Here is a 24,446-nt window from a genome sequence, read left to right on the forward strand (position 1 = left end):
TCTACCCTATCGAAATCTTTGTAGATACCAATATTGATACAGTACATTTTACCTCCTGAATCTAAAACATCTACAATATATTGCTGCAATCATGCACGTTGAGACTCGCTGGAATAACTTTTCCTAACCGAGAACTGCTTTCCATCAAACCATCAAACCACTTAGTATAGGCAGAAAGAATGATTTTCCAGAGCTTACATGCAGAATATGTCAAGCTGACTATCCTGTATTTATAAGAAATGTTTATCACCCTTTCCCTTGTACATTTGGGCTATTGTAGACCCTCGCCGTTAATTTGGTATAGTTCCTTCACGCACAGAGTAATCAAGTATTTCAGGTATGGTACTGCAACCTCCATAAAACACCACAAATCTTAATTCCAGCTGCTTTTATACTTTTCAATTTGTGTATCATTTTAAATACCTTTATTATCATAATTAAATAATGACTATTATTATTATTATTATTATTATTATTATTATTATTATTATTATTATTATTATTATTATTATTATTATTATTATCGGCAGATCTCCTAATTCTGATTTCCTCTCGTTTTATAAATAATAGGCATGAAAGTAGTGATAATGATGGTTAGTACAAACAGGTGGCAAGAATGTCTAGAGTGTACTCGATGTGCTAAGTCGCGATTGAAGTCGATAGATGAAACTGTACGTATCCGCCGGCTTCTACGATGTTGTCACGTGATGAGAGCTCTGTTTGGCTGGGTATTTGGCTGGTTATTGGTAGGTCATACTAAGTCATACAGGACAACGGAGTGTGCGAAGGTTACTGTTGACAATGTATATGTCAACGAAGGGTACAAATGGAAGTACGTAACATGGCCTACTATCGCCCCATCCACCACGGGTGTTCGTTGTGTTAGTATATCTCATGACTGTTAATTTTGTGATCATTGGTCGGTAGATGCAGAGTGGGTCTTGGCCCATACGTGGTCACGGTTGGTCCGTGGTCTAACAGCTCTGCACTCTGACCGGCCAACCGAACAGAGGAGGGATGGTCACGGTTCTACCGTGGCTCTACGCCTCTGCATTCGGGAGACGGGACAGGGCTGGGCCTCACGGCTGGCCCCAACCATCGGCTGTCCTGAGTATGGTTCCGTGGTTTTCCATTCTCCTGCACTAAGGCGAATGCCGGGACAGTTCCTAATAGGCCACGGCCGCCAACCCCCTCACCTTCTCCGAGCATCTCCTTCACCGCAACAAATCTCCCGGCATGAGAGACGGCCTCACCGTCCAAGAAACCCGCCCCCCCCCCCTTTCAGGGGAGGAATGACAACGGTTTAGTAGTAGTAGTAGTAGTAGTAGTAGTAGTAGTAGTAGTAGTAGTAGTGTGATCATTGCGCCCGAGATCTCTAGTTTTTAAATGAAATGTGAACCAAGAAAACGTGTGTGTCTAGAGTATCGTAGTTCACAATTTCTATGACAAAGTTCAACTGGTAATTTAATTAACTCATTATGCCTTCTTTGATCGCGTTGTGTATTTTGAGTCAAATTTTTTAAACCTATATATAGTAGCCCCTACATCGTAAGTTTATGATATCTCGTGACTGTTAATTTTGTAATTTTGTTTTTACATGAAATGCGAACCAAGGAAACGTGATTATGTCACATCGAGCACACATACAGTATACGCAGTGGTAGGTAGTAGTGTACATATTTCTTTCTTCCCTCTGCGAGCTTCCTTGTTAATTGTATTTTTATGTTTGAAATGAATAATATGTTCAAGGTCTTTACTTTATATTGTAATTTTCCATGTCTATTACTCGAGTATTATCATTTCTAAAAAAATATCCAGTTAAAATATTGCCTTGAAACAAATCACTTTATCTAAATATGCATATTTTGACTGAAATTCACTAAATGAATAATAGTTAATTATTCACTAGCTTCATGCATATATTGACTATAAAATAATAAATTGCTTAAAATTGTTCTTTATGTTACGCCTATCGATGAGAAAAAACGTGCTTCCAACATAGTTATTCTGTTCCAATCTCTTTTAGAAAATAATAATCACTAGCCCCTCATCAGTTTCAAGCTTCGAATGCGTATCGTCTTCCAGGAAAATTACAATATCAATCACTGTAAGTCACGAATTATAATAGTGAATGAATTTGAGTGTGTTAGTGCCAACTGAGGGAGGTTATAAAACACTTACCGAATTTAGCAGGTATGACATCTGGATCCTTCTCGTCCGTGGGATCCCGGCCTGCTGCCACCTCTTTGTTGGGGACGGTGAGTGTGGATGCTTGTAGCTTGTCTGGTCGGGGGGCGGCACCCTGTCCCCGTGCTCGAGAACGGCGAACTTTGACCACGACCAGCAGCACGATAGAGAGCAGAGTGAGGGCTGCCCCTACCACCATGCCAAGAATGGGCGAGATTGGCAGATCCCCATCCGAGGCTATAAAAAGAAGAGAATCCATTATGAGCTCTCCGATAAACAGTTAAATAAGTAGATCACCATTTGTTGGCTATGACAAAGAGGAATCATTATGAACACTCCGACAGATATTTACCAGTATATGGATTGATTATCACTGTAGCTATACCTAAGAGAAAATATTATTTCTCTGAGAGATGTGCAGATCACCATCTGTGCGTATAGCAAAGAGTTAATTAAGAGGTCTCTGCTGGAAAGTCAGATGTGAAGGTCAGAGTCTGTTGCAATGTAACACATTGTAAATTTGTGAGTTCTCTGACAGACTTTTAGATGGGAAAATCGCCTTCCATGGCTATAGCAAAAAGTCAATATCATGCGTAGGCTCCCTGATAGTGAAATACTAGCTGATAATCATGTATGACTATAGCGAAGAGTAAATATTGCGTGCCTTCTGACTGGCAACTAGATGGGCACATCACCACCTACGACCACATTATATGGTTAACTTTGCACCATTTTATCAGCTCTCTGTCGAAAATATAGGCAGATAACCATCCGTGACTGTAATAAACAGTAAATATTATGAGTTCTCGGGCACAGGTTAAGAGTAAAATAAGCTGGAGCTATCACAAAGGACACATATTCAACTAAACATCCAAAAGGAAAGAGCAACTTTGATAGCGATAACAGAGTAAAGTACTGTGAGTAATCTAGCAAACAGTCTTATGGTGAGAAAATGTTGTACTATGAGCTCTTTGGCAAACATTTCTAGTGAGATTCACATATTTCCACATAATTCTGTAAAACGAGAGAGCAACACCGGTCAGGGGCGTAGCTGAGTATGGGGTGAGTTAGAACCCCCTCCATGAAAATTTTACAAAAAGAAAATAAACAGAAACTGACAATAAACTAAATAAAAATTCAGAGACATAATTGTAGAACGAAGAGATCTGTTGAATATATTTTCTAAGAAGCCTCGAAAGTAGGATTTTAGTTTGTAAACTGAACATACCGTTCGCTGTAAAACGGTCTGCTTGTACTTATTGCGTATTTTAATGTGGGATTTTGTAGTATACTGCAGTCTGAATATCAACATATCAGTGTCCTTACAATGACAAGTGTTTCCTGCGCGTACCACACAAGCATAAGCACCTTCACTGTGTTCTATCATCATTCTGTAACTATAACTCCACCCCATACCCACTACGCTACTGATACATGTACCTAACTGACAGTGAGGAAAGTGAAAGGAGTATATCAGCAAAAACCAACTAAAGAAAACGAGCCCCATCTTTCGCACACATACATGGAATACATCTTGCGAACACCAACAACAACAAAACACTCAATCCAAAGAAATTCTACACACCAAACACAGTTGAGAATAATCGATGTTATTCAAGTCTTAGGCTTATTCCAACATCTTCTCCCACCAAAGTTAACGCTGGCTTACGCTTTTTTCCTTCTCTTCTTCCTGAGTTGGTATCTCTCCTTGGAACCAATCCTTCCTGTGTTGCTTGTCTGGATTGGTGATGACTCACTTTCGTAACTTGGTCGTCGTGGCCTCCATTTTTCGCTTTGGTCAGCAACAACTGTTGCGGCTGCTGCTGCCACTGTTGACTCAGCTGGGCCTTGACTTTCCGCGTAACTGACACATCAAGCTGTTGCTCCATCTCACGTAGCTGGCTCACTGACCACTAACTATTGCACGTATCACTCAAAACCACGAGTCTGTTTCAGCGGATATAAGATTTTGCTCCTGACTGCCGCGCTTTTTGTAAATGAAAGCGAAGCGTTTTTATATTTTTCATTTCCAATTGATCAAGTTTTTTCATTATCCATATTTTGACCTTTTCAGCTCCTTCGCGCCCACCAAATTTTTTTGAACCTTCAAGCTCGTTAATTTGATCGGTCTCCCTCCCGCATTTTTCCCTAATCTGAATACATAATCAATGTTACTGTCATAGCATTCAACTTCCAGTTTCTCCTTGATTAAGGAAAGTACTCTATCCAACAATTCATTTGGGCCCTCTTTATCTGTCTGTACCAATCCATAGATTATTATATTTCTCCTCCTCTCTGAATTCTCTCGAATCCGTTCCTTTACTTCCATATTTCTTATCCTTTCTTCTAATTCCAGGACCTTATTATTCATTTCAGCCATCTCCATCTTTTCCTGTAGCAGACTCTGCTTGATATCATTGAGTTCTGCTTCTAAGAAGGTCCTCAATTCCTTCGATTGTCTACTTTGTTCCACTATCATTTCCCCCGTATTATCCACTTTCAAGACCTTCTTAAGCTACTCCATATCTCCCCAAGACAGCCCAGGCCCTGGATTTAGTTCAATACCACCGATCACCAATAGCTCCATAACTGCATGGTGTTATGGTTATTGATTCCGGTCTGCATTGGTTTCATTTTCATTCTCCATTGCCCCTACCTATAGCATACCGATATTGCTCTATTGGTTCTCCCATGTTTCAATCACCTTTGCACATCCTACACTTGTTGCCTGAATTGCAACTGATTTAATAGTAATTAATATACGTCACTATCACTATTTTACTTTTCAGCCAATAATTATGTCATTTTTCCTCTTAACACAAATGTCAGGAATGTAACCACTTTGGTTACCATATAGCACGTATAACACAATTCATGGAAGTTGATAAAATAAGCTATGAATTTCGCTGACCGCGATGTGAACTGACTCAGAGGTAGAGCACTGTATTATCAGTCCACACCTGTTGAGGGATTACAATGTCATTTGATATGTACTTTGTGTGAGGAGAAGAATATGATATATTCGTTACCGTTCTTGATAATCTCCTCTGCTCTCTGACCCGAGTGTTCGGATCGTATAGGACGCTTAGCTAATGGTTCACTGGCCAGTCGCAATGACGTAAAGAGGCTTAGCTTCATTGAGGTTTAAAAGCCTTCAATCCATCTCTGAAGTGTATAATTGACTTTCCTGCCTAGCTGTAACAACAGGTGTCCCTGCTTTGTGCCCTCACTAATTTTGCGATGAGCTCTATAGCTCGTACTAAAAGCTAGCCGGCACATCAGGGATGAGTAATCATCCCCACGATAGTCTAAGTTACTTCATTTAGGGTTAAAAATCCTCTGACGTGGCCCTTAATGCAATAGTCACCCCAAGTTATCACTATACTAAATTTTATTATCACAAATCTTGTATTTTCCTCATTTTTGTGTTTTTGTGATTAACATCCTGACACGCAGAGTGGATGGATCCTTGTACGAAAGAATCGGCTTCACAGTTTGTACACTTCATCCCATGCCATGGTCCTCCACAATAATAATTATATTTCTTGTCTTACTTATTTACTTACAGGTTATCGTACCTGCTTTCGATAGGTCGGTCATGTGGGTGGCTTAGTTTAATGGAGAAAATAGTTCTGATTCGCGGCTGGATTTAAAGTATGAATGTAGCAATATGCCTGCAAAAGGCTCCCTAGTAAGTAAACTATTAACCTGAAAGTGACAGCAGTGTAGAAGTTGTGGTGCTACTGAGTAATTTTAAGATATTGCTTCTGTTAATGGAAGGAATATTTTTCAACAAAGCCGTGGTATAAAGAATGCTTTTTTTTTGCCTAATACATGTATAAAGAGAGAATTAGACGACCTAACTCGAGAGTAAGCAACATACAATTGGCCGTGTAAGAATCATCTTGTGGTTCCCTTTGGCATAGACAATACATTCAGATATCAGGACCAATAAACTTTATACTACGAAAAAAATGTACGAGATGAAAAATTAGAATTTTCTATTTCTCCATTTACGTTACAAAAAACGATTGGATTAACATTAATAACGCTAGGACGCAAGGAAGAAACAAACATTTCCGTTATTATTCGTAAGAAAAACAATTTGTTCTGCGTATAAGATCGAAAATTTTATTATCTACACATTTTGTTTTGTAGGATTTATGATCAGGACCAATAATAACGGATATATTTGGTAATTTTGTATACTTTCTGGAAAGACAGGTTGGGGAAAGATCAGTTTTATTTCAGAAGAAATGTAGGTACATACAAAGCAATTCCTACTTTACGTCTGATCTTAGATGATCGAATTAAGAAGGACAAGACCACGAACATGGTGTTCGTAGATATAGAAAAGGCATTTGGTAGTGTTGATTGGACCAAGCTATTTGAGATTCTGAGGGTGATCGGGATCAGATACCAAGAAATAAGAATTATCTACAATCTGTAAAAAAAATCAGTCTACAGTGATAAGAATCGAGGGCTATGAAAAAACTTTTTTATTTACTTATTTTACATCGCACTGACACAGATAGGTCTTATGGCGACGAGGGGATAGGAAAGAGCTAGGAGTGCGAAGGAATAAACCGTCGCCTTAATTAAGGTACAGCCACAGCACCTGCCTGATGTGAAAATAGGAAACCACGGAAAACCATCTTCAGGGTTGCCGACAGTGGGGTTCGAACCCATTATCTCCCAGATGCAAGCTCACAGCTGCGCGCCCCTAACCGCACGGCGAACTCGCCCAGTATGAAGAAAACAGCAATCCAGAGGGAAGTGAGGCAATGCTGCAGTTTGTCTCTTCTCTTTTTCAATGCTTTGATAGAACAGCCAGTAAAGGAAATCAAAGAGGAATTTGGAAAAGGAATCAAAATCCAAGGAGAAGAGATCAAAACTCTCACAATGAGATTTGCCGGTGATATTGTTATTTCATCCGAGTCTGCAGAAGATCTGGAAAAATTGCTCAATGGCATGGATAGAGTCTTGGAGAATGAGTACAAGATGAATATACATAAATCCAAAACAAAAGTATTGGAGTGTAGTGGATGCAGTCAGCTGATTCAGGAAATATTAGATTAGGACATGCCGTCTTAAAGTAAGTAGATGAATATTGTTTCTTGGGTAGTAGAGTAACTAATTATGGCAGAAGTAAGAAGGACATGAAATGCAGACTAGCACAAGCAAGGAAGGCCTTTCTTAAGAAAATACATTTGTTAACTTCCAACACTGATATAGAAATTAGATGTTTTGAAGAATTTCATCTGGAGCGTTGCATTGTGTTGAAGTGAAACATGGACACTAGCCATCTCTGAAAGAAAGACAATAGAAGCTTTTGAAATGTGGTATTACAGAAGAATGCTGAAGGTTAGATAGGTAGATCGAATCACGAATGAAGTGATAATTGAATTGGTGTGGGGAAATCGATTTGGTTGAATGTGACCAGAAGAAGAGATAGAATGAGAGGATACATCTTATGACACCCACTATTTGTTCAGTAGTAAGTGTAAGTGGTAAGAATGGTAGGGGTAGACCGAGGCCTGGATATGACAAACAGGTTAAAGTAGATATAAGCCGTTGTAGTCTCGTAGAAATGAAAATGTTAACGCAGGATGGGGTTGCGTGGAGGGCTGTATCAAACCAGCTCGTGGAATGATGCCACCCAAACAAGAACATATTAATCTGCCTGAATTTGCTGGTGACCTCAAGGATCTAGAATACTACGACAAATTTATAAATTAGTAAAATACAGTACAGCGGGTGAACAAAGGATTTTTTACAAGTTACTTTACGTCGCACCGACACAGACAGATCTTTTGGCGACGATGGGACAGGAAGGGGCTAGGTGTGGAAAGGTATCGGTCGTGGTCACAATTGAGTCACATCCCCAACATTTTCCCGATGTAAAAATGGGAAACCACGGAAAACCATCTTCAGGGCTGCCGACAGTGGGGTTCGAACATATTAACTCGCGAATAAAAGGTCACCGCTCCGCGCCTCTAACACAGAAAGTAACATATAGCTATCAGAAATGAATGTTTATGATTTGCGGTGCATTAGTTAGGCTATGTATACCGACACCAGTAGTCGAACGTAGGACTCCAGCGGTCCAACAGTCTGAGTCTTAGATATTATTATTCCCCCTAGTAGAATGAAGCAATGTTCGACTGCTTCGCTTCCTGTTGGCTCGATCAGTAGATATGACTGTAGTCCTCAGAGTAACAATCTGTCGGAAAAGTTCGTTATATATTTCCTTTCAACGTGTCCGCATACTAAAATTACTCACTGATTATTTCAAGGATATGGACGTCATTAGATTATCACCCTTTTCAACACTTTTTATAAAACGTTGTCACGTGAAACCGTCCTGACAGTCCTATAAAAACAGCGGATATAAGCTTTGAGCAACTAGTCGCTAACCACGATTTGATCACGGAACATCTGCTGGCTTCATGTCTCTACATTAGGGTCTAGACTCTAACATTTGAACTACAATGTAGTTAGATAATAGTATTCAAATGATTGCCTGTTAATACTTATTAAATAACCAACAGCAAGAGGACCTCTCATTTTTCGACTGATTACTACGCAGGGCGATACTGAATTTTTCGAGAACTGATAGCTTCAGTGTTCGGGAAAAATATAAATAATGTTAATCTACACACTTAACACATTTACTGTGTTAACATGAGAATGAATGTATATGATATTTCAATGTGATGGTTGATCCCTTAAGTGCTGTAACGGAAACAGCGTAGTGGCATTTTTACTCATTCTGACTCTGTCGCAGAAGTCGACGAATAATGTTCTCTCTGTCTCTATCCATAAGTCGCACGCCTTCAAGATTCTTGATATAATATTTATTAAGACAATAGAGGATTCATGTGTTGCACCAATTTTTTTCTCTCTGTCGACTTCTAGTAGCTGTGTCGCAACAGGATACAATCTGACGGCATACTTTCTACGACATTCCTATTCACATCCTGCCTTCATTTATCGGTCCATTCAAACCACTCAGTATATTTACTTCTATGAACAGAAACAAATAGTAAAGGACTAGGAGTAGGAAGGAAGCGGCCGTGGCTTTAATTAAGGTATAGTCACAGCATTTGCCTGGTGTGAAAATGGGAAACCACCGAAAACCATCTTCAGGGCTGCCGACAGTGGGATTCGAATCCACGATCTCCCGAATGCAAGTTCACAGCCGCGCGCCTCTAACCGCATGGCCAACTTGCCCGGTAGGACATTTTTTTGTCGCGCGTAAACTGATATGTTTACAAATGAAAAAGGAATTACGTGTAGAAGGGGGTGAGTAATTGAAGCGTACGTTGCACTAGCTTGTAATTACTTAGGTTTCAAATGATTTCAGTCCGAGTGACAAACGTTGCCATTGAGTCTATATTAATTATGCTTATTTCGATGCAGGCTTTTGCGCCTTAATGTGTTAGTTCGGTCAATTCCGACTGCCCTGTTGATATTATACACCAAAAACCTTGTAATCATATGTGTACACTACGATAGGCACCATGAATAGATGATTTATTTGTCTGTACTTACGTGAATCAAATGGTGAATTTTGTTTCCTTATGCAATGTAATATGAACCGAGGGTTGTTGCCCCGCGTCTTAACGCTCTACGACTATATAGTCAAGCTCTGCGTTCTGGAGACGAATGGGTTTGAAACCCACCGCCGGCTGTCCTCAGATTGGTTTTCTGTGGTTTCCCAATTTCACTTCCAGGTAAAAGCCGGGTAGGAGGACAACGATGGGATAATTGTCTCTCTCCCAACGTTGAAGCGAAATGCTGTAAGTAAAGTAAATTCACGTCCTTCACCCGAGGAGGTGCAGCTGTTTTTCAGGTACACTACCAACGAAGGTGAGCTGCGTGTACAATATTAGCCACATACCAGCCCTGCTATCATTCTTAAATTTCTGGTAATACCGGGAATCGAACCCGGGGCCTCCGAGGACGGCAACAAACAGTACTAACCGGTACGCTTCGGAGGTGGACACGAACTAGTTCTTTTTGAATTTAGTGTGGCTATTTCTAGCCGAGTGCAGCCCTTGTAAGGCAGACCATCGGATGAGGGTGGGCGGCATCTGCCATGTTTAGGTAACTGCGTGTTATTGTGGTGGTGGATAGTGTTATATGTGGTGTGCGAGTTGCAGGGATGTTGCAGACAGTACAAAAACCCAGCCCCTGGGACAATGGAATTAACCAATGAAGGTTAAAATCCTCGGCCCGGCCGGGAATCGAACCTGGGATCCTCTGAAACGAAGGCCAGTATGCTGACCATTCAGCCAACGAGTCGGACGCGAACTAGATCTTGATTCATTGCGACTCTAGTAATTAAATCTATTTGCAATATCGAGTATACATTTGAAAGTAACATCCAGACTGATGCAACTTCAATGGTTCAAACTTAAGATTTATTGACATAGACACACATGGTGATAACATTATCATCGACCTTTATATTCTTATCTTTAATTGTTTCAGAGATCCAATATTCATTAACACGCTTAGGCACACCTGGAAGAAAGCTGTATTTCCAGTTGAATATGATATCTTTGATCCTCCCGACAATGTTATCAGAATGACGGAAAGTTCGAGTTGCTCAATTAACAAATGTAACATTACACTACAAGGTTTTTTAAATATTATATATTTGCTATTTGCTTTACGTCGCACCGACACAGATAGGTCTTATGGCGACGATGAGACAGGAAAAGCCTAGGAATGGGAAAGAAGCGGCCGTGGCCTTAATTAAGGTACAGCCCCAGCATTTGCCTGGTGTGAAAACGAGAAACCACGGAAAAACCAACTTCAGGGCTGCCGACAGTGGAGTTCGAACCGCAGATGCGAGCACACACCTGCGCAGTCCTAACCGCACGGCCAACTCGCTCGGCGTTTTATATTTTTATAAAGTTACACATTACATAATACATACTGTTACCGTGTTTTAGCGGTAGGTAGAGGCGTAAGAAGGTGCGGGCGTGAATGGGTTTCAAAACTACGGAATCAAAGTTAATGTAAAAGTAATTTAAAATTTAACTAGGTTATATTTTCTTTTCAAAAACAAAGCAATAACAGACATGGCAGGTACAATGTAGCAAAACAAGGGGAGATACAATATTTACAGGTTTTGGGCTTCACGCCCTGACTTCTGCGATCAGCTCAGTTTTACCACAAACACAAGTTTTAACAGAGGGGCAGAAAACCCCATTCATCCCTAGGAGCCCCTGGCTCCGAATTACACAGAAAAGCCTCCACGAGGCATATGACACTCCATTTTCAAAAGAGCGATCCGCTCTTAAAATTTTAAGCCTCTCAAAGGCCAAACCAAACTCTACCTTCAAGCTGTCCTCTAAGGACGTATTCACAGGGGTAAAATACCCAACCTACAGAGGTCTATTACATGAAAAGAAGGTTGATTACATGACCTCTAAAATAACAATTTGAGAGGAGGCGATCTTGCACTCCTAATACACTTTGTTTTTTTTAAAACCTAATCTGGCTCTGGGCCGCTAACGCAAGGGCTAATCCCATACTACAGAGGTGACTTAGAGAAGAACACTTTACATTACATAAACGAAGAATAGTTTGAGAAAATAAGTTCACCTCAAAACAAATGTGAGTGGGAGCTCGAGAGGGTTAGCACTCTCTATCCCAATATGTAGCCTTACAAGAAAAAGATGAAAAGAGTAATTACATTTTAGGAAAAGGTTACATGATGGAAATGCTTCGAACCCGCCGCGAGTGTTAAACTGCCGACCTAGCAAGAAAAGAAGTTATTAATAGGCCATTACCTGGTGTTGAACGGCTGACGAAGAAAGAGGCGCTTCCCGCCTCCTGCTATGTACTTAATACACTGAAAGATGGAACAGAAGTGGCCCGGAGACCCCAAAATCAGCAGTTTATATCCTCTCGCGGAAGATTCTAGGCGTTAGGGGAAATAAAACACCCTCCCTCAAAGTTTTTATTGGCTAGGGAAAAGAAACCCCTACATAGAGGAAGAAGAAACACATTATTGGTGGAAAATTAATTAAAGAAATTCGGGATTGGCTAGATCCAAAATAAGGGGAAAAGAGGGGTATACAGCCAACTTAAACCATGACAGAAAGAAATTTAACAAAGAACAAACTCTTGAAATAAACATTTCTCCAACAAAATAGTTCTTTGATTTCGCACTAGGTTGCACTATTGTAATTCTTCAGTAGTGTCCTCTAGAAGAGAAAGTTCACACTTCTTACTTCAAGCGAAACAAAAACACATCAAAAGGGACACAGTTCAAAAACTCAAAATTTTCCACGTGGTGACATCTTCTGAGAAAGTAGAGAATTAATAGAATAGATAAAGTTCAACCTTCCTCCAGAAGAGGAGTTTCAACTGGCGCAACTTTTAAATAAACAGAGTAGAGGTGTACCGCCCGGTACAGACCTCCCCCCCCAAAAGTTCCTCCAGGGGTGACACATGAAATCAGTTTGAAACAAAGTCCAAGTAATGATGTTGATACGAAGATAGATAGCAGAAGCATTTACAAGATTTCTTAATTCAGTTTCAAAATGTTGTTGTTGCAGGAGAATGAAAGTCTTTATGTTTGTAAAATTTGAATTTCTGAAGATAAACTTTTAATACTTAAAGGTGAAGAAAAATTTTGCAATGTCCACCAAATATTGTAGTTGAATTCCCAAGTGTAGTTATTGCTTATGGTGACTGTCCATGTAGTTGATGTAGATTGAGTCGAATGGCCGGACCGGCCGTTGCAGCTTGGTGTCCAACGGAGGCCGCTCGGACCCCTCAAGTACCCTGAGATACCGCTCGCCCGCACTATGAGGGGAGCAGAGGTGTTGAAGTACGCCGCGCCCGCGGTGAACAGATACAGGCTGCGGGCATGTAGCAGGTCGTGCGCCGCACATCAGCCTTGGCCGGGAGGAGAGCTCCGGCTCGCCGTGCACATGTCGTCCTCGCTGGAGAGGAGGGGGCCCATCCCCCTCCCCAGTCGCTGCACGGCGCTGCGCGGCTGCGGGGGCGCTGAAACATTAAAGCTAGGCGGCAGAATTGTGTTGGACAATCATTTTCTTTGAGGGTACAGGCTTGTAGAGAGAGTGAGGGGCCAGCGGCGTGCAGATATTCATGGTATTCATTAAGCCACTGTGTAGAGTGGAGCAGGAGACGGGAGCGTGGTAATGGCCGTGGCAAAGACAGGATGGCAGTTTAATGGGTCGGGGCAGGTTTCACAAACATGCTTACATAAGAAACAAAATCCTATAGAAGGGGCAGAATGCCTTAAAAGTGAAACTCAAAAAAAAAAAAAAAAAAAAAAAATATAACCTTCATATCCTTTCAAAATAATATGAAGCAAGTTAACACAGAAATTACACTGGTTTCACCTGGGACAGGTGAACTCTAAATATCCTCTCGGTGGCTGGATTACTTAGCAATAAGGTAACCGGCGTAAGAAAATCGAGAATGATACAAGGCCCATGAAATCTGGGGGCAAGCTTGCCCGCGGGAACAAAATTTTTGACCATAACCTGGTCACCTACCTTCAAAGTGGTGGGTCTCCGTCCACGATCATACCTTTCCCTAACCTTTTCATGAGACACTTTAAGATTGGCTTTAGCCTTCTTCCAAAGATCTTTAATGTTATCCGGATCTATTGTCTCGGGTAGAATGTCATTCAGAGACCAGAGGTTAGAGAGCGGCGAGTTGGGAACAAACTTGAACATCAAAGAAGCTGGAGTAAACTTGTGAGATTCATGAACCGCCGAATTCAAAGCAAAAGCTATCCAATGCAGGGACGTGTCCCACCTAGAATGATCTTCATGATGATAGGCAATAAGTGCGGACCTGAGATTACGGTTAACCCGTTCAGCCAGAGATGGTTGAGGGTAATAAGCAGAAGTGGTTACATGAGAGATGGACAAGTCAAAACAGAATTTACGAAAAAGATTTGATGTGAACGCCTTAGCATTATCAGATACAATATATTGGCACGGACCAAAAGAAGCAAAAATAGAATTTAGACAGGTAATGGTGGACTGAGCGGTAGCCAGCTTAGTCGGAAATAACCAAGAAAATCTGGTAAAACCATCTACACATACAAAGATGAATTTGTTGGCATTTCCCTTCGACTGGGGGAAGGGTCCCACATAATCGATATACAGGCGTTCCATGGGGCGCGACGCTTGATGAGAAGACAAAAGGCCTACTTTAGTGGACATGGTGGGTTTACTGATCAAACAAGATTTACAAGCTTTTACAAGTTCCCGAATTTCACCGTCCATACCTTTCCATATGAACATTTCACGAATCTTTTCACGAGTTTTAAAGATTCCAAGATGCCCCCCCAATGGGGTCTCATGATAGTATTTGAAGATCATAGGTACAAGAACCGCTGGAACAACAACTTTCATCAACTTATCATGCCTCGAAGGGCAACATAGAACACCATTCCTTAGAACATAAGGGACAGCATGTTCCCCAGAAGAAAGGGTTTCCATTATCGGAGCCAGCGTCGGATCTTCACGTTGGTATTTCTCAATATCCCTAAAAAGCATGGGAGCATCTGTTAAGATGGCATTAACACCAGATAGTATGGACTCGGAAGGTGATGAACTGTCGACCGGTTCGTGGGTCTCTACGTCGTTATGAAACATACGGCTGAGTCCATCGGCGACAACATTTTCAGTACCTCTGATATGCCGTACATCGAATTGGAAGGCAGAAATACGGATGGCCCAACGGGCTATACGACCTGTACGACGCGGCCTACCTAAGACCCAGCTTAAGGCTTGATTATCTGTCTCCAGATCGAATTTGACGTGTTCCAGATAGAGACGGAACTTTTCTAAGGCGAATAAGACTGCCAAACCTTCAAGCTCATATATGGAGTACTTTGCTTCTTGAGCTGACAATGTCCTAGACGCATAGGCGATGGGTCGCCTCCCTAGTTCAGTCTCTTGAAGAAGAACTGCAGCCACTGCTGACGACGATGCGTCGGTTTGGACGATGAATTTCTTCGAGAAATCAGGCATAGCAAGTACAGGGGCATTACAGAGAGCTAATTTCAGATCTTCAAAAGCGGCTTGTTGAGAAGGTCCCCACTCGAATTTGATGCCTTTCCTACGAAGAAGGTTTAAGGGCGCCGCTCTATTAGCAAAATTAGGAATGAACTTCCTGAAGAAATTCACCATGCCAATGAACCTGGCGATACCTTTAATGTCCTTGGGAGGTTTAAAATCACGGATGGCCTGTGTTCTAGAATGATCGACTGCTACACCATCAGGTGACACAATATGCCCTAGGAATGACATAGAGGGCTTAGCAAAGGCAACCTTGGACAACTTAACAGTTAACCCAGCCTTACGAAGGCGATTGAGAACTTCTCGCAAATGATCTAGATGTTCTTCAAAGGTTTCGGAAAATACGACGACATCATCCAAGTAGTGATATAAGTACTCAAATTTGATGTCGGAAAAGACCCTATCTAGTAGCCTAGTGAGCACAGCTGCCCCCGTGGGGAGCCCGAAAGGCACACGGTTGTATTCGTATAAATTCCAGTCCGTGGCAAACGCTGTAAGGTGTTTAGACTCTTCGGCAAGGGGAATTTGATTATAGGCCTGATTCAAGTCCAAGATGGTGAAGAACTTGGCCTTACGAAACCATGAAAAGCAAGAATGAAGGTCGGGAAGGGGCACAGATTGCAACACCACCTTCCGATTGAGAGCCCTGTAATCAATGACAGGCCTGAAGCCTCCTTGGGGTTTCGGGACTAGAAAAATAGGCGAAGAATACGCTGACTTAGAGGGCCTAATAATACCATCCTTCAACATCTGATCGATGATTTCTTTCAGAGCCTTCATTTTAGGTGGAGATAGCCTATACGGTGGAAAACGGACAGGAATTGAATCCGTGACCTCAATTTTGTATTCAATAAGGTCAGTAACACCAAGAGTATCAGAGAACACCTCGGGAAACGACTGACACAGTTTCCGAATACTATCAGCCTGCTCCTCAGGTAGATGTCTAAGGTCTAACAACATCTCATCCTGGGTAGGCGAAATAGATGAACATGATACAGAATTACACTTTAACAAGGGAATTCTACAATTGGACGCAAATTTGAATGTGCACGACCTACTCTGGAGATCGAGCACAAGACCAGTGTGAGAAATGAAGTCCGCTCCCAATATGATGGGGCAAGACAAACGCTTGGCCACAAACAATTTGATCTTCCATGTAAATTTAAAAACCCGAATTTTGACATGTAAGGAACCTAGAATTTCTAATGGAGATGAATTAGCCGAAACATATTTAACAGGAGATGAGTCATAGTCAGGGAGTTTACAAACAGATTTCAATTTAGAATACCAATCAGCCGAAATAATGGAACAAACACTGCCTGAATCTAAGAGAGCTGTTATAGGCTCATTATTTAACTCAATCTTAAGAAAAGGAACAGGTGCGGGGGTATCCGCCGCGATCCTAAGACACTCTTTAGGGCATTCAAGGGATAAATTTGAAGGCTGGTCGTTCTCTGCATTTACAACCTGTTTACTAGGGGCTAAGTCTCGGGAAGATGGATTAGTCGGCTCAGCCGACGCCACTAGTCACTTTTTATTATTGGAATAGCTGGAATTTGCACCAGAAGTTGAGCAGGAGGGGGTGCTATTTGAGTTTGGGCAATTCTTGGCGATATGTGAGAAGGCCCCACACTTAAAACAGCCTTGTGACGACCCTGCTCCATTCCTTGTCCCACTTGACTTGATCAGAGGACACTTATTCCGCAGATGTTCAGGCGACCCGCAAGCATAACATTTACGGGGATTGACTGGTCGGCGAGGTGGAGGCCGAGTGTTACTAAAGGAAGGCGGGGGTTCTTTCGCGACACGCAAAGAATCGGCGTATCTAACTCCTTCCGCTGAGACGGCCAATGCTTCAAGTTCAGAGAAGGTTTGCGGACACGCCGCGAAACACAAATATGACCTGTAGGATGGCGAAATACCTTCTACAATAGCCTGCACAATCTGATCTTCAGGAAAGTGCAGAGCAAACACCCTAGTGTAGAATTTGATATCTTGAATGAAATCAGCCAAGTTTTCATCCAAGCGCTGTACACGGTAATAGTACTTCTGAATCAGGGAGGACCTGGCCCTAGCCGGGATGAAGTTAGCTAGCAAATGGGCATGGAAATCCTCAATAGATGATTGCTCGGCAATGGCTCTTACGATTTTATCAGAGAGAATACCAATAGCATACGGATAGATAATCTGCAAAATTTGACATGGCGAAAGAGAAAAAACCAGAGCATGATCCTGAAATTCCACTAGGAATCTTAAAAATGAAATTACATCACTGGTGGTGTTGACGGAAAACTTAGAGATACCTCTAAGCAACATTGCCAATGGATGAGGCAAGCTACTGAACCCAGGTGACATAGTCGTTAAAGGTTTCAATGGCAAAGAAGTTAATTCAGAGCGGATGTTACCCAATGACGCACGGCGTTCAGATTCGTTGTTCGATGGGGCAGAGATAGTTTGAGCAGCAACGGTTATCCTATTGACTTCTCCCTGAGGAGGCTCTTCATCACTACCTACGTTCGCTGTGGCGGGTTGATCAGTTTTGGGAGGAACTTCGCCGGTTAGCAATTGAGTGACCTTATTAGACAATTCAGAAATAGTTTCAAGGAGCGTATTAGCGTCCTTCCTCTGAACGTCATTCACCTTTAGAGACAACAGATCATTAACTCTATTTGCAAAGTGATACAGCCTGCCTTGCACACGCTTAATTTGATTAGGAGACGGATCGTTTTCATCAAAAAAGCTGACTACAGATGCTAGCCCAGTAATATTCTCGACGATCGTGGAAAGAGAGTCATCAATTTCTTTCTCTCCCAAATTGGGGATGGAAATGGGCAAATCAAGGGACTCTCTAAGCTTGTTGGTGTCGATTGCAACCGTGCCTCCAGATTGCACATTTCTGATAGTTAACTCGTATATCAACTCCTCTTTGCGCAAATAGTTAAGGAGGAGAACATCGCGAGGGCCGGGCATGATGACAGAACAATTTTGAAAAACTCAAAAAATTCCAGCAACTGAGACAATTGTTAGAGTTCGAATCAAAGCAATGTTTAGCCGTAAAAAGGGGCTAAATTGAGACCCATTCAACCACGCTCTGCTACCACTTGTTACCGTGTTTTAGCGGTAGGTAGAGGCGTAAGAAGGTGCGGGCGTGAATGGGTTTCAAAACTACGGAATCAAAGTTAATGTAAAAGTAATTTAAAATTTAACTAGGTTATATTTTCTTTTCAAAAACAAAGCAATAACAGACATGGCAGGTACAATGTAGCAAAACAAGGGGAGATACAATATTTACAGGTTTTGGGCTTCACGCCCTGACTTCTGCGATCAGCTCAGTTTTACCACAAACACAAGTTTTAACAGAGGGGCAGAAAACCCCATTCATCCCTAGGAGCCCCTGGCTCCGAATTACACAGAAAAGCCTCCACGAGGCATATGACACTCCATTTTCAAAAGAGCGATCCGCTCTTAAAATTTTAAGCCTCTCAAAGGCCAAACCAAACTCTACCTTCAAGCTGTCCTCTAAGGACGTATTCACAGGGGTAAAATACCCAACCTACAGAGGTCTATTACATGAAAAGAAGGTTGATTACATGACCTCTAAAATAACAATTTGAGAGGAGGCGATCTTGCACTCCTAATACACTTTGTTTTTTTTAAAACCTAATCTGGCTCTGGGCCGCTAACGCAAGGGCTAATCCCATACTACAGAGGTGACTTAGAGAAGAACACTTTACATTACATAAACGAAGAATAGTTTGAGAAAATAAGTTCACCTCAAAACAAATGTGAGTGGGAGCTCGAGAGGGTTAGCACTCTCTATCCCAATATGTAGCCTTACAAGAAAAAGATGAAAAGAGTAATTACATTTTAGGAAAAGGTTACATGATGGAAATGCTTCGAACCCGCCGCGAGTGTTAAACTGCCGACCTAGCAAGAAAAGAAGTTATTAATAGGCCATTACCTGGTGTTGAACGGCTGACGAAGAAAGAGGCGCTTCCCGCCTCCTGCTATGTACTTAATACACTGAAAGATGGAACAGAAGTGGCCCGGAGACCCCAAAATCAGCAGTTTATATCCTCTCGCGGAAGATTCTAGGCGTTAGGGGAAATAAAACACCCTCCCTCAAAGTTTTTATTGGCTAGGGAAAAGAAACCCCTACATAGAGGAAGAAGAAACACATTATTGGTGGAAAATTAATTAAAGAAATTCGGGATTGGCTAGATCCAAAATAAGGGGAAAAGAGGGGTATACAGCCAACTTAAACCATGACAGAAAGAAATTTAACAAAGAACAAACTCTTGAAATAAACATTTCTCCAACAAAATAGTTCTTTGATTTCGCACTAGGTTGCACTATTGTAATTCTTCAGTAGTGTCCTCTAGAAGAGAAAGTTCACACTTCTTACTTCAAGCGAAACAAAAACACTTCAAAAGGGACACAGTTCAAAAACTCAAAATTTTCCACGTGGTGACATCTTCTGAGAAAGTAGAGAATTAATAGAATAGATAAAGTTCAACCTTCCTCCAGAAGAGGAGTTTCAACTGGCGCAACTTTTAAATAAACAGAGTAGAGGTGTACCGCCCGGTACACATACATTACCTAGAAAGGCATTTGTTCTGTTTCTTGTCGTGATTCGAGAAGTACAAGGAAAAAAAACAACCATTTATTGAGTGCTTTGGCCCTGGCGTTCACTTGAAATCAATACTGAGTTGATTCCTGGGCGACTTTCGCCGGTCCCATGGTGTAGAAGTGGAGCCTGCTTGTTACACTGAACCCATGGTTTCGATTCCTGGATTGTCTATTAATTTTAATACCGGACTGATTTCTGGGACAGGATTCTTTAATCCCCGTTACACCAACTTTGGAAAGCTGTCTAACATGAGGGATAGCGGACATGGTCATGAGAGCCAAGCAATGCGGTGGACCACTCCATTATCTGCATGTCTTCTGACCGGGTGGAAGACAAATAAGCAGCCTAAGGCCCTGAATATGCTGTACGGTATGTGTAATGGGAGTGTTCAGTTTTGTTTCGTTTTGCTTAAAAGTGACCTTCACCTGGAACTAGGGGTTCCCTAGCCGAGATGGTAGATCCCTAGATCCCTGCTTGGTTTGGCTGAAAGGACGTCGGTTCGATTCTCCCGACAGGAAGTCGGAAAGAGAATAAAAGAACATCTTAGGAGGCATATGGCCCTAAAGTTCACAAAGCTTATACAAAAATTGAGTACCAGGTTAATTCCTGGGGGCAAAGTAGCTAGCCACTCACTCTATCCCACTTAGTATCGAGGTTATGATGATGATGATGATGCTGCTGCTTTTTGTTTAAAGGGGCCTAACATCTAGGTGTCCGACTCGCTGGCTGAACGGTCAGCGTACTGGCCTTCGGTTCAAAGGGTCCCGGGTTCGATTCCCGGCCGGGTCGGGGATTTTGACCTTAATTGGTTAATTCCAGTGGCACGGGGGCTGGGTGTATGTGCTGTCTTCATCATCATGTCATCCTCAGCACGACGTGCAGGTCGCCTACGGGAGTCAAATAGGAATACCTGCACCTGGTGAGCCGAACCCGTCCTGGGATATTCCGGCACTAATAGCCATACGATATTTTATTTCATCTAGGTCATCGGCCCGCCGATGTTATGAACAGTGAAAGTTTTTACCTTCAAGTACTTTGGAATATTCTTGACCTTGACGGAGATGATTTTATTTTGCTTTAAGAGATGTCACCCTTTAAAAATCAGATGTAGATGTTTTCGCCCGTGTAAAATGAATTCAATAATATGTGAGTGATGTGAATTTATTCAGTTCTGCGCTATAATCGGATCTACATGTTGGATAATTCTGGTAAATAACTGCGCATTCACTTTTAATGATCTTCCGAAACAAGCTCGAGGAGTTCTCGGATGTTATCGTTAAGCCACCTGGGGGGCAATTTGGTGACTTCTTGTGCCCCTTGTGAGATGCCTCATTTGCCTAGCATCTCGACGTAAGGAAGCAATTTGTGTAGCATGCCCAGACTGTGACCTAACAACCGCCATTATTCCAATAGCGGCCGTGCGCACTGCACAATCGATTTCTGTTTGTGACAATCGACTTGAGTCCTCTCGAAGACTCGTTGCTGCTGTGTTGTTCTGCTCTTGTGCTGGTACGAAGGGCTGGTTAGTGCAACCTAATTCAATACTTACTATGTATGCTCAGATGGAGCAGTCTGGATAATAGGAGTTCGGCCCTCAGCCTTTATGCATTATTTTACGCCAGGCGCGAGGAATTTTTAATAGAGAATACAATTTCTCTTTCGCTCTTTCGGGCTGGATGTCCTGAACATATTATTAACTTCGTCGACATTTGTTATGTTATTCGTATCTCCACAACTGCGAGTAATGGGACAAACATCTGTACATAATATTTTTATATATTTCCAATGTTATTTGGTTTTTATTTTATGTAAATTAAAGAGTATGAAGATATCCATTTCATCCCACGAAACGTATCATTCTAAATTTGAAAATCTCCTCTTTATGCTTTTATGTCCTAACCTGATATTTAAGTTGTAAATTAATTTAGACTGACTGAAGTTAAAAATTAATTTAGATCGAGAGAAAACTATTCCAAATTCTGAAACAGTAGTTAATTTTAGGTACAGTTATTTAAACCCAGAAACACCACATCTTAACGAACGATATACAGTATTTCATTAAATAAACAAGATATTTCTTGATTTCTTTAAGATTTGTTTCGAAGTTTCTGTCTTAGAAGGGGATAATCAGAAGTATTTAAGCTAATAAAATATCCACTACATTAGAATATTGATGCTCATATAATCAAGAGATGTCCTTGAAGTTATGAAAACGCACTGTTGGCAATATTTACGGACGAAAACTAATAATCAAAGTAGGTCGTCTGGACTAAGCCCAGATGTATAGAAGAATGACAAAAGTGATATAAATTATGCATGCCTTTGCTGGCGAGACCTAGTGTTTACAGTGCACTATGTCTTCTGGTATGGGCTAGAACAATTTTGTTACTTTCATTGATCTGTCTCAGTCTTAACTTTGGCATCGACTGTGTGAAAGTGAGTGAGGTATGCGTGATGCTAGTAGTGCCATTCTTTATGCGGCCAGTCTCTGCTATGAATGGTGTGAAACTGTTGCTCATAGGGTCAGTTGGTGCATGCATTTCATTGGGCTTGGCCGACTGATATGTAATAGTAACTTCTGGCTCTGTGAGGAAAGAGACGGGAAACTATCTCACTCCTCACATCCCTAGTACTCCTCTTCAGTAATACCTAGGCCATGTATGACAGCTAATGGTGGAGCTGTTGAGGATCCAACCAGCCTTCATACTGAGGACTGAACATACATACACAAGGGAAGAGAACTGTTTCAGCTGAACTGTCATGTTAATACATTTCATTAGAATGAAATTTGTGATTACTTATGGTATCATGCCAGATTATAAGTAATCTCTGTTCCTCCAAATAAAAGGGATTATTCGATACCAAGCACTAGACCTTGACGTATAAATGGAAAATCCAGTCCGTCTAAAATGGGAATATATGTTCTTGGACTGAAGAACTCTGATCATATTCGGAACTTTCAAATGGAATTCAGCCTCAAATGGTATGCATCTCGGGTTGATTCCATGATTCGTGACAGTCACGAGAAAACGGAAATATACGAGTTCGATCCTCAGTCTGACTGTTCCCATTTACATATGCTACTAGTTGATGTACCCATGCTTCGCTACGGAATTCTACTTGTATATATAATTCTAGGTGGAGTAGTAGAAACGCTGTGAGAAAGATTTCTTTTTTTTTCTTTTTTTTTCTATTTGTTTTACGTCGCACCGACACAGATATGTCTTATGGCGACGATGGGATAGGAAAGATCTAGGAAGTGGAAGGAAGCAGCCGTGGCCTTAATTAAGGTACAGCCCCGGCATTTGCCTGGTGTGAAAATGGGAAACCACGGAAAACTATCTTCAGGGCTGCCGACAGTGGGGCTCGAACCCACTATCTCCCGATTACTGGATACTGGCCGCACTTAAGCGACTGCAGCTATCGAGCTCGGTAAAGAAAGATTTCATTAAAATGCATAGCTCTTAGCGTTACTCCATAAACACGACTGGAAGGTCGACATATGTCGTTCTAATTGTAATGGCAGGCCCCCTTGCCTACTGCAAGTCACAATCGAGTTGGGGAGTTTTCATTATGAAGGCAGGCTCCCTTGCCTACTGCCAGTCACAATCGAGTTGGACAGATTTCATGATAATGGTAGACACTCCCTCTCCAGCTGGAATTTTTTCATCCCAGAAAGAGTGTGTCTGAGTTTCCTAAAAGTATTAAAAGATCTGCCAATGGACTGAAAACTACTATGACATAAATATTAACGTAATAAAGAGGTATTTTAATACGTATCTGTGTAAGTACTGTTTTATTTTTAGAATTTGCTTTATCTCGCACCGACTCGCGATTGTTTTGGGCCATTGACCTTGGCGTAGATTTGCAGTCTGCTGTGAAGCAAGAGTAAAGCAATGGACGTAAGTTCTAGACAGGTAGTAATCAGACATGGTTGCATGCAGTGACATTACCAACGACGCAAACCACAAAATCAGAATATTACTGGAAGTGTTGGTCGTTCAGCAACCTAAGTACAGAATGTATTGCGGGTAGGGTAGGCCTTCGCCTGCAATTATTGCAGTGATCATTTAAAGACTTAATTTTATGGTTACTCGAAGTTGGCTAAACTTGAGAGACCTATCAATGTCTCATGATTCACCGGCAGGTAATTACGGACAGAATTAAACAAAAATTGTCCGCCTCTGTGGTGTAGTGGTTAGCGTGATTAGCTGCCACCCCCGGAGGCCCGGGTTCGATTCCCGGCTCTGCCACGAAATTTGAAAAGTGGTACGAGGGCTGGAACGGGGTCCACTCAGCCTCGGGAGGTCAACTGAGTAGAGGTGGGTTCGATTCCCACCTCAGCCATCCTGGAAGTGGTTTTCCGTGGTTTCCCACTTCTCCTCCAGGCGAATGCCGGGATGGTACCTAACTTAAGGCCACGGCCGCTTCCTTCCCTCTTCCTTGCCTATCCCTTCCAATCTTCCCATCCCTCCACAAGGCCCCTGTTCAGCATAGCAGGTGAGGCCGCCTGGGCGAGGTACTGGTCATACTCCCCAGTTGTA

The 24,446-nt window shown here is 41.8% G+C and overlaps 1 protein-coding gene across 1 annotated transcript in view; it reads right to left on the bottom strand.

Moving 5' to 3' along the window:
* The window catches only part of LOC136858529 (neural cell adhesion molecule 2), a 491,718-nt gene that overhangs the window by 43,293 nt on the left and 423,979 nt on the right, over positions 1 to 24,446 (bottom strand). The window contains exon 11 of the mRNA XM_068225657.1: positions 2,182 to 2,424. Within this exon, the coding sequence (XP_068081758.1) occupies positions 2,182 to 2,424 (243 nt within the window). The remainder of the gene's footprint in view (positions 1 to 2,181; positions 2,425 to 24,446) is intronic.

Source organism: Anabrus simplex, chromosome 1, assembly GCF_040414725.1.
Source record: "Anabrus simplex isolate iqAnaSimp1 chromosome 1, ASM4041472v1, whole genome shotgun sequence".
In the NCBI taxonomy this organism is placed as follows: Eukaryota; Metazoa; Arthropoda; class Insecta; order Orthoptera; family Tettigoniidae; genus Anabrus; species Anabrus simplex.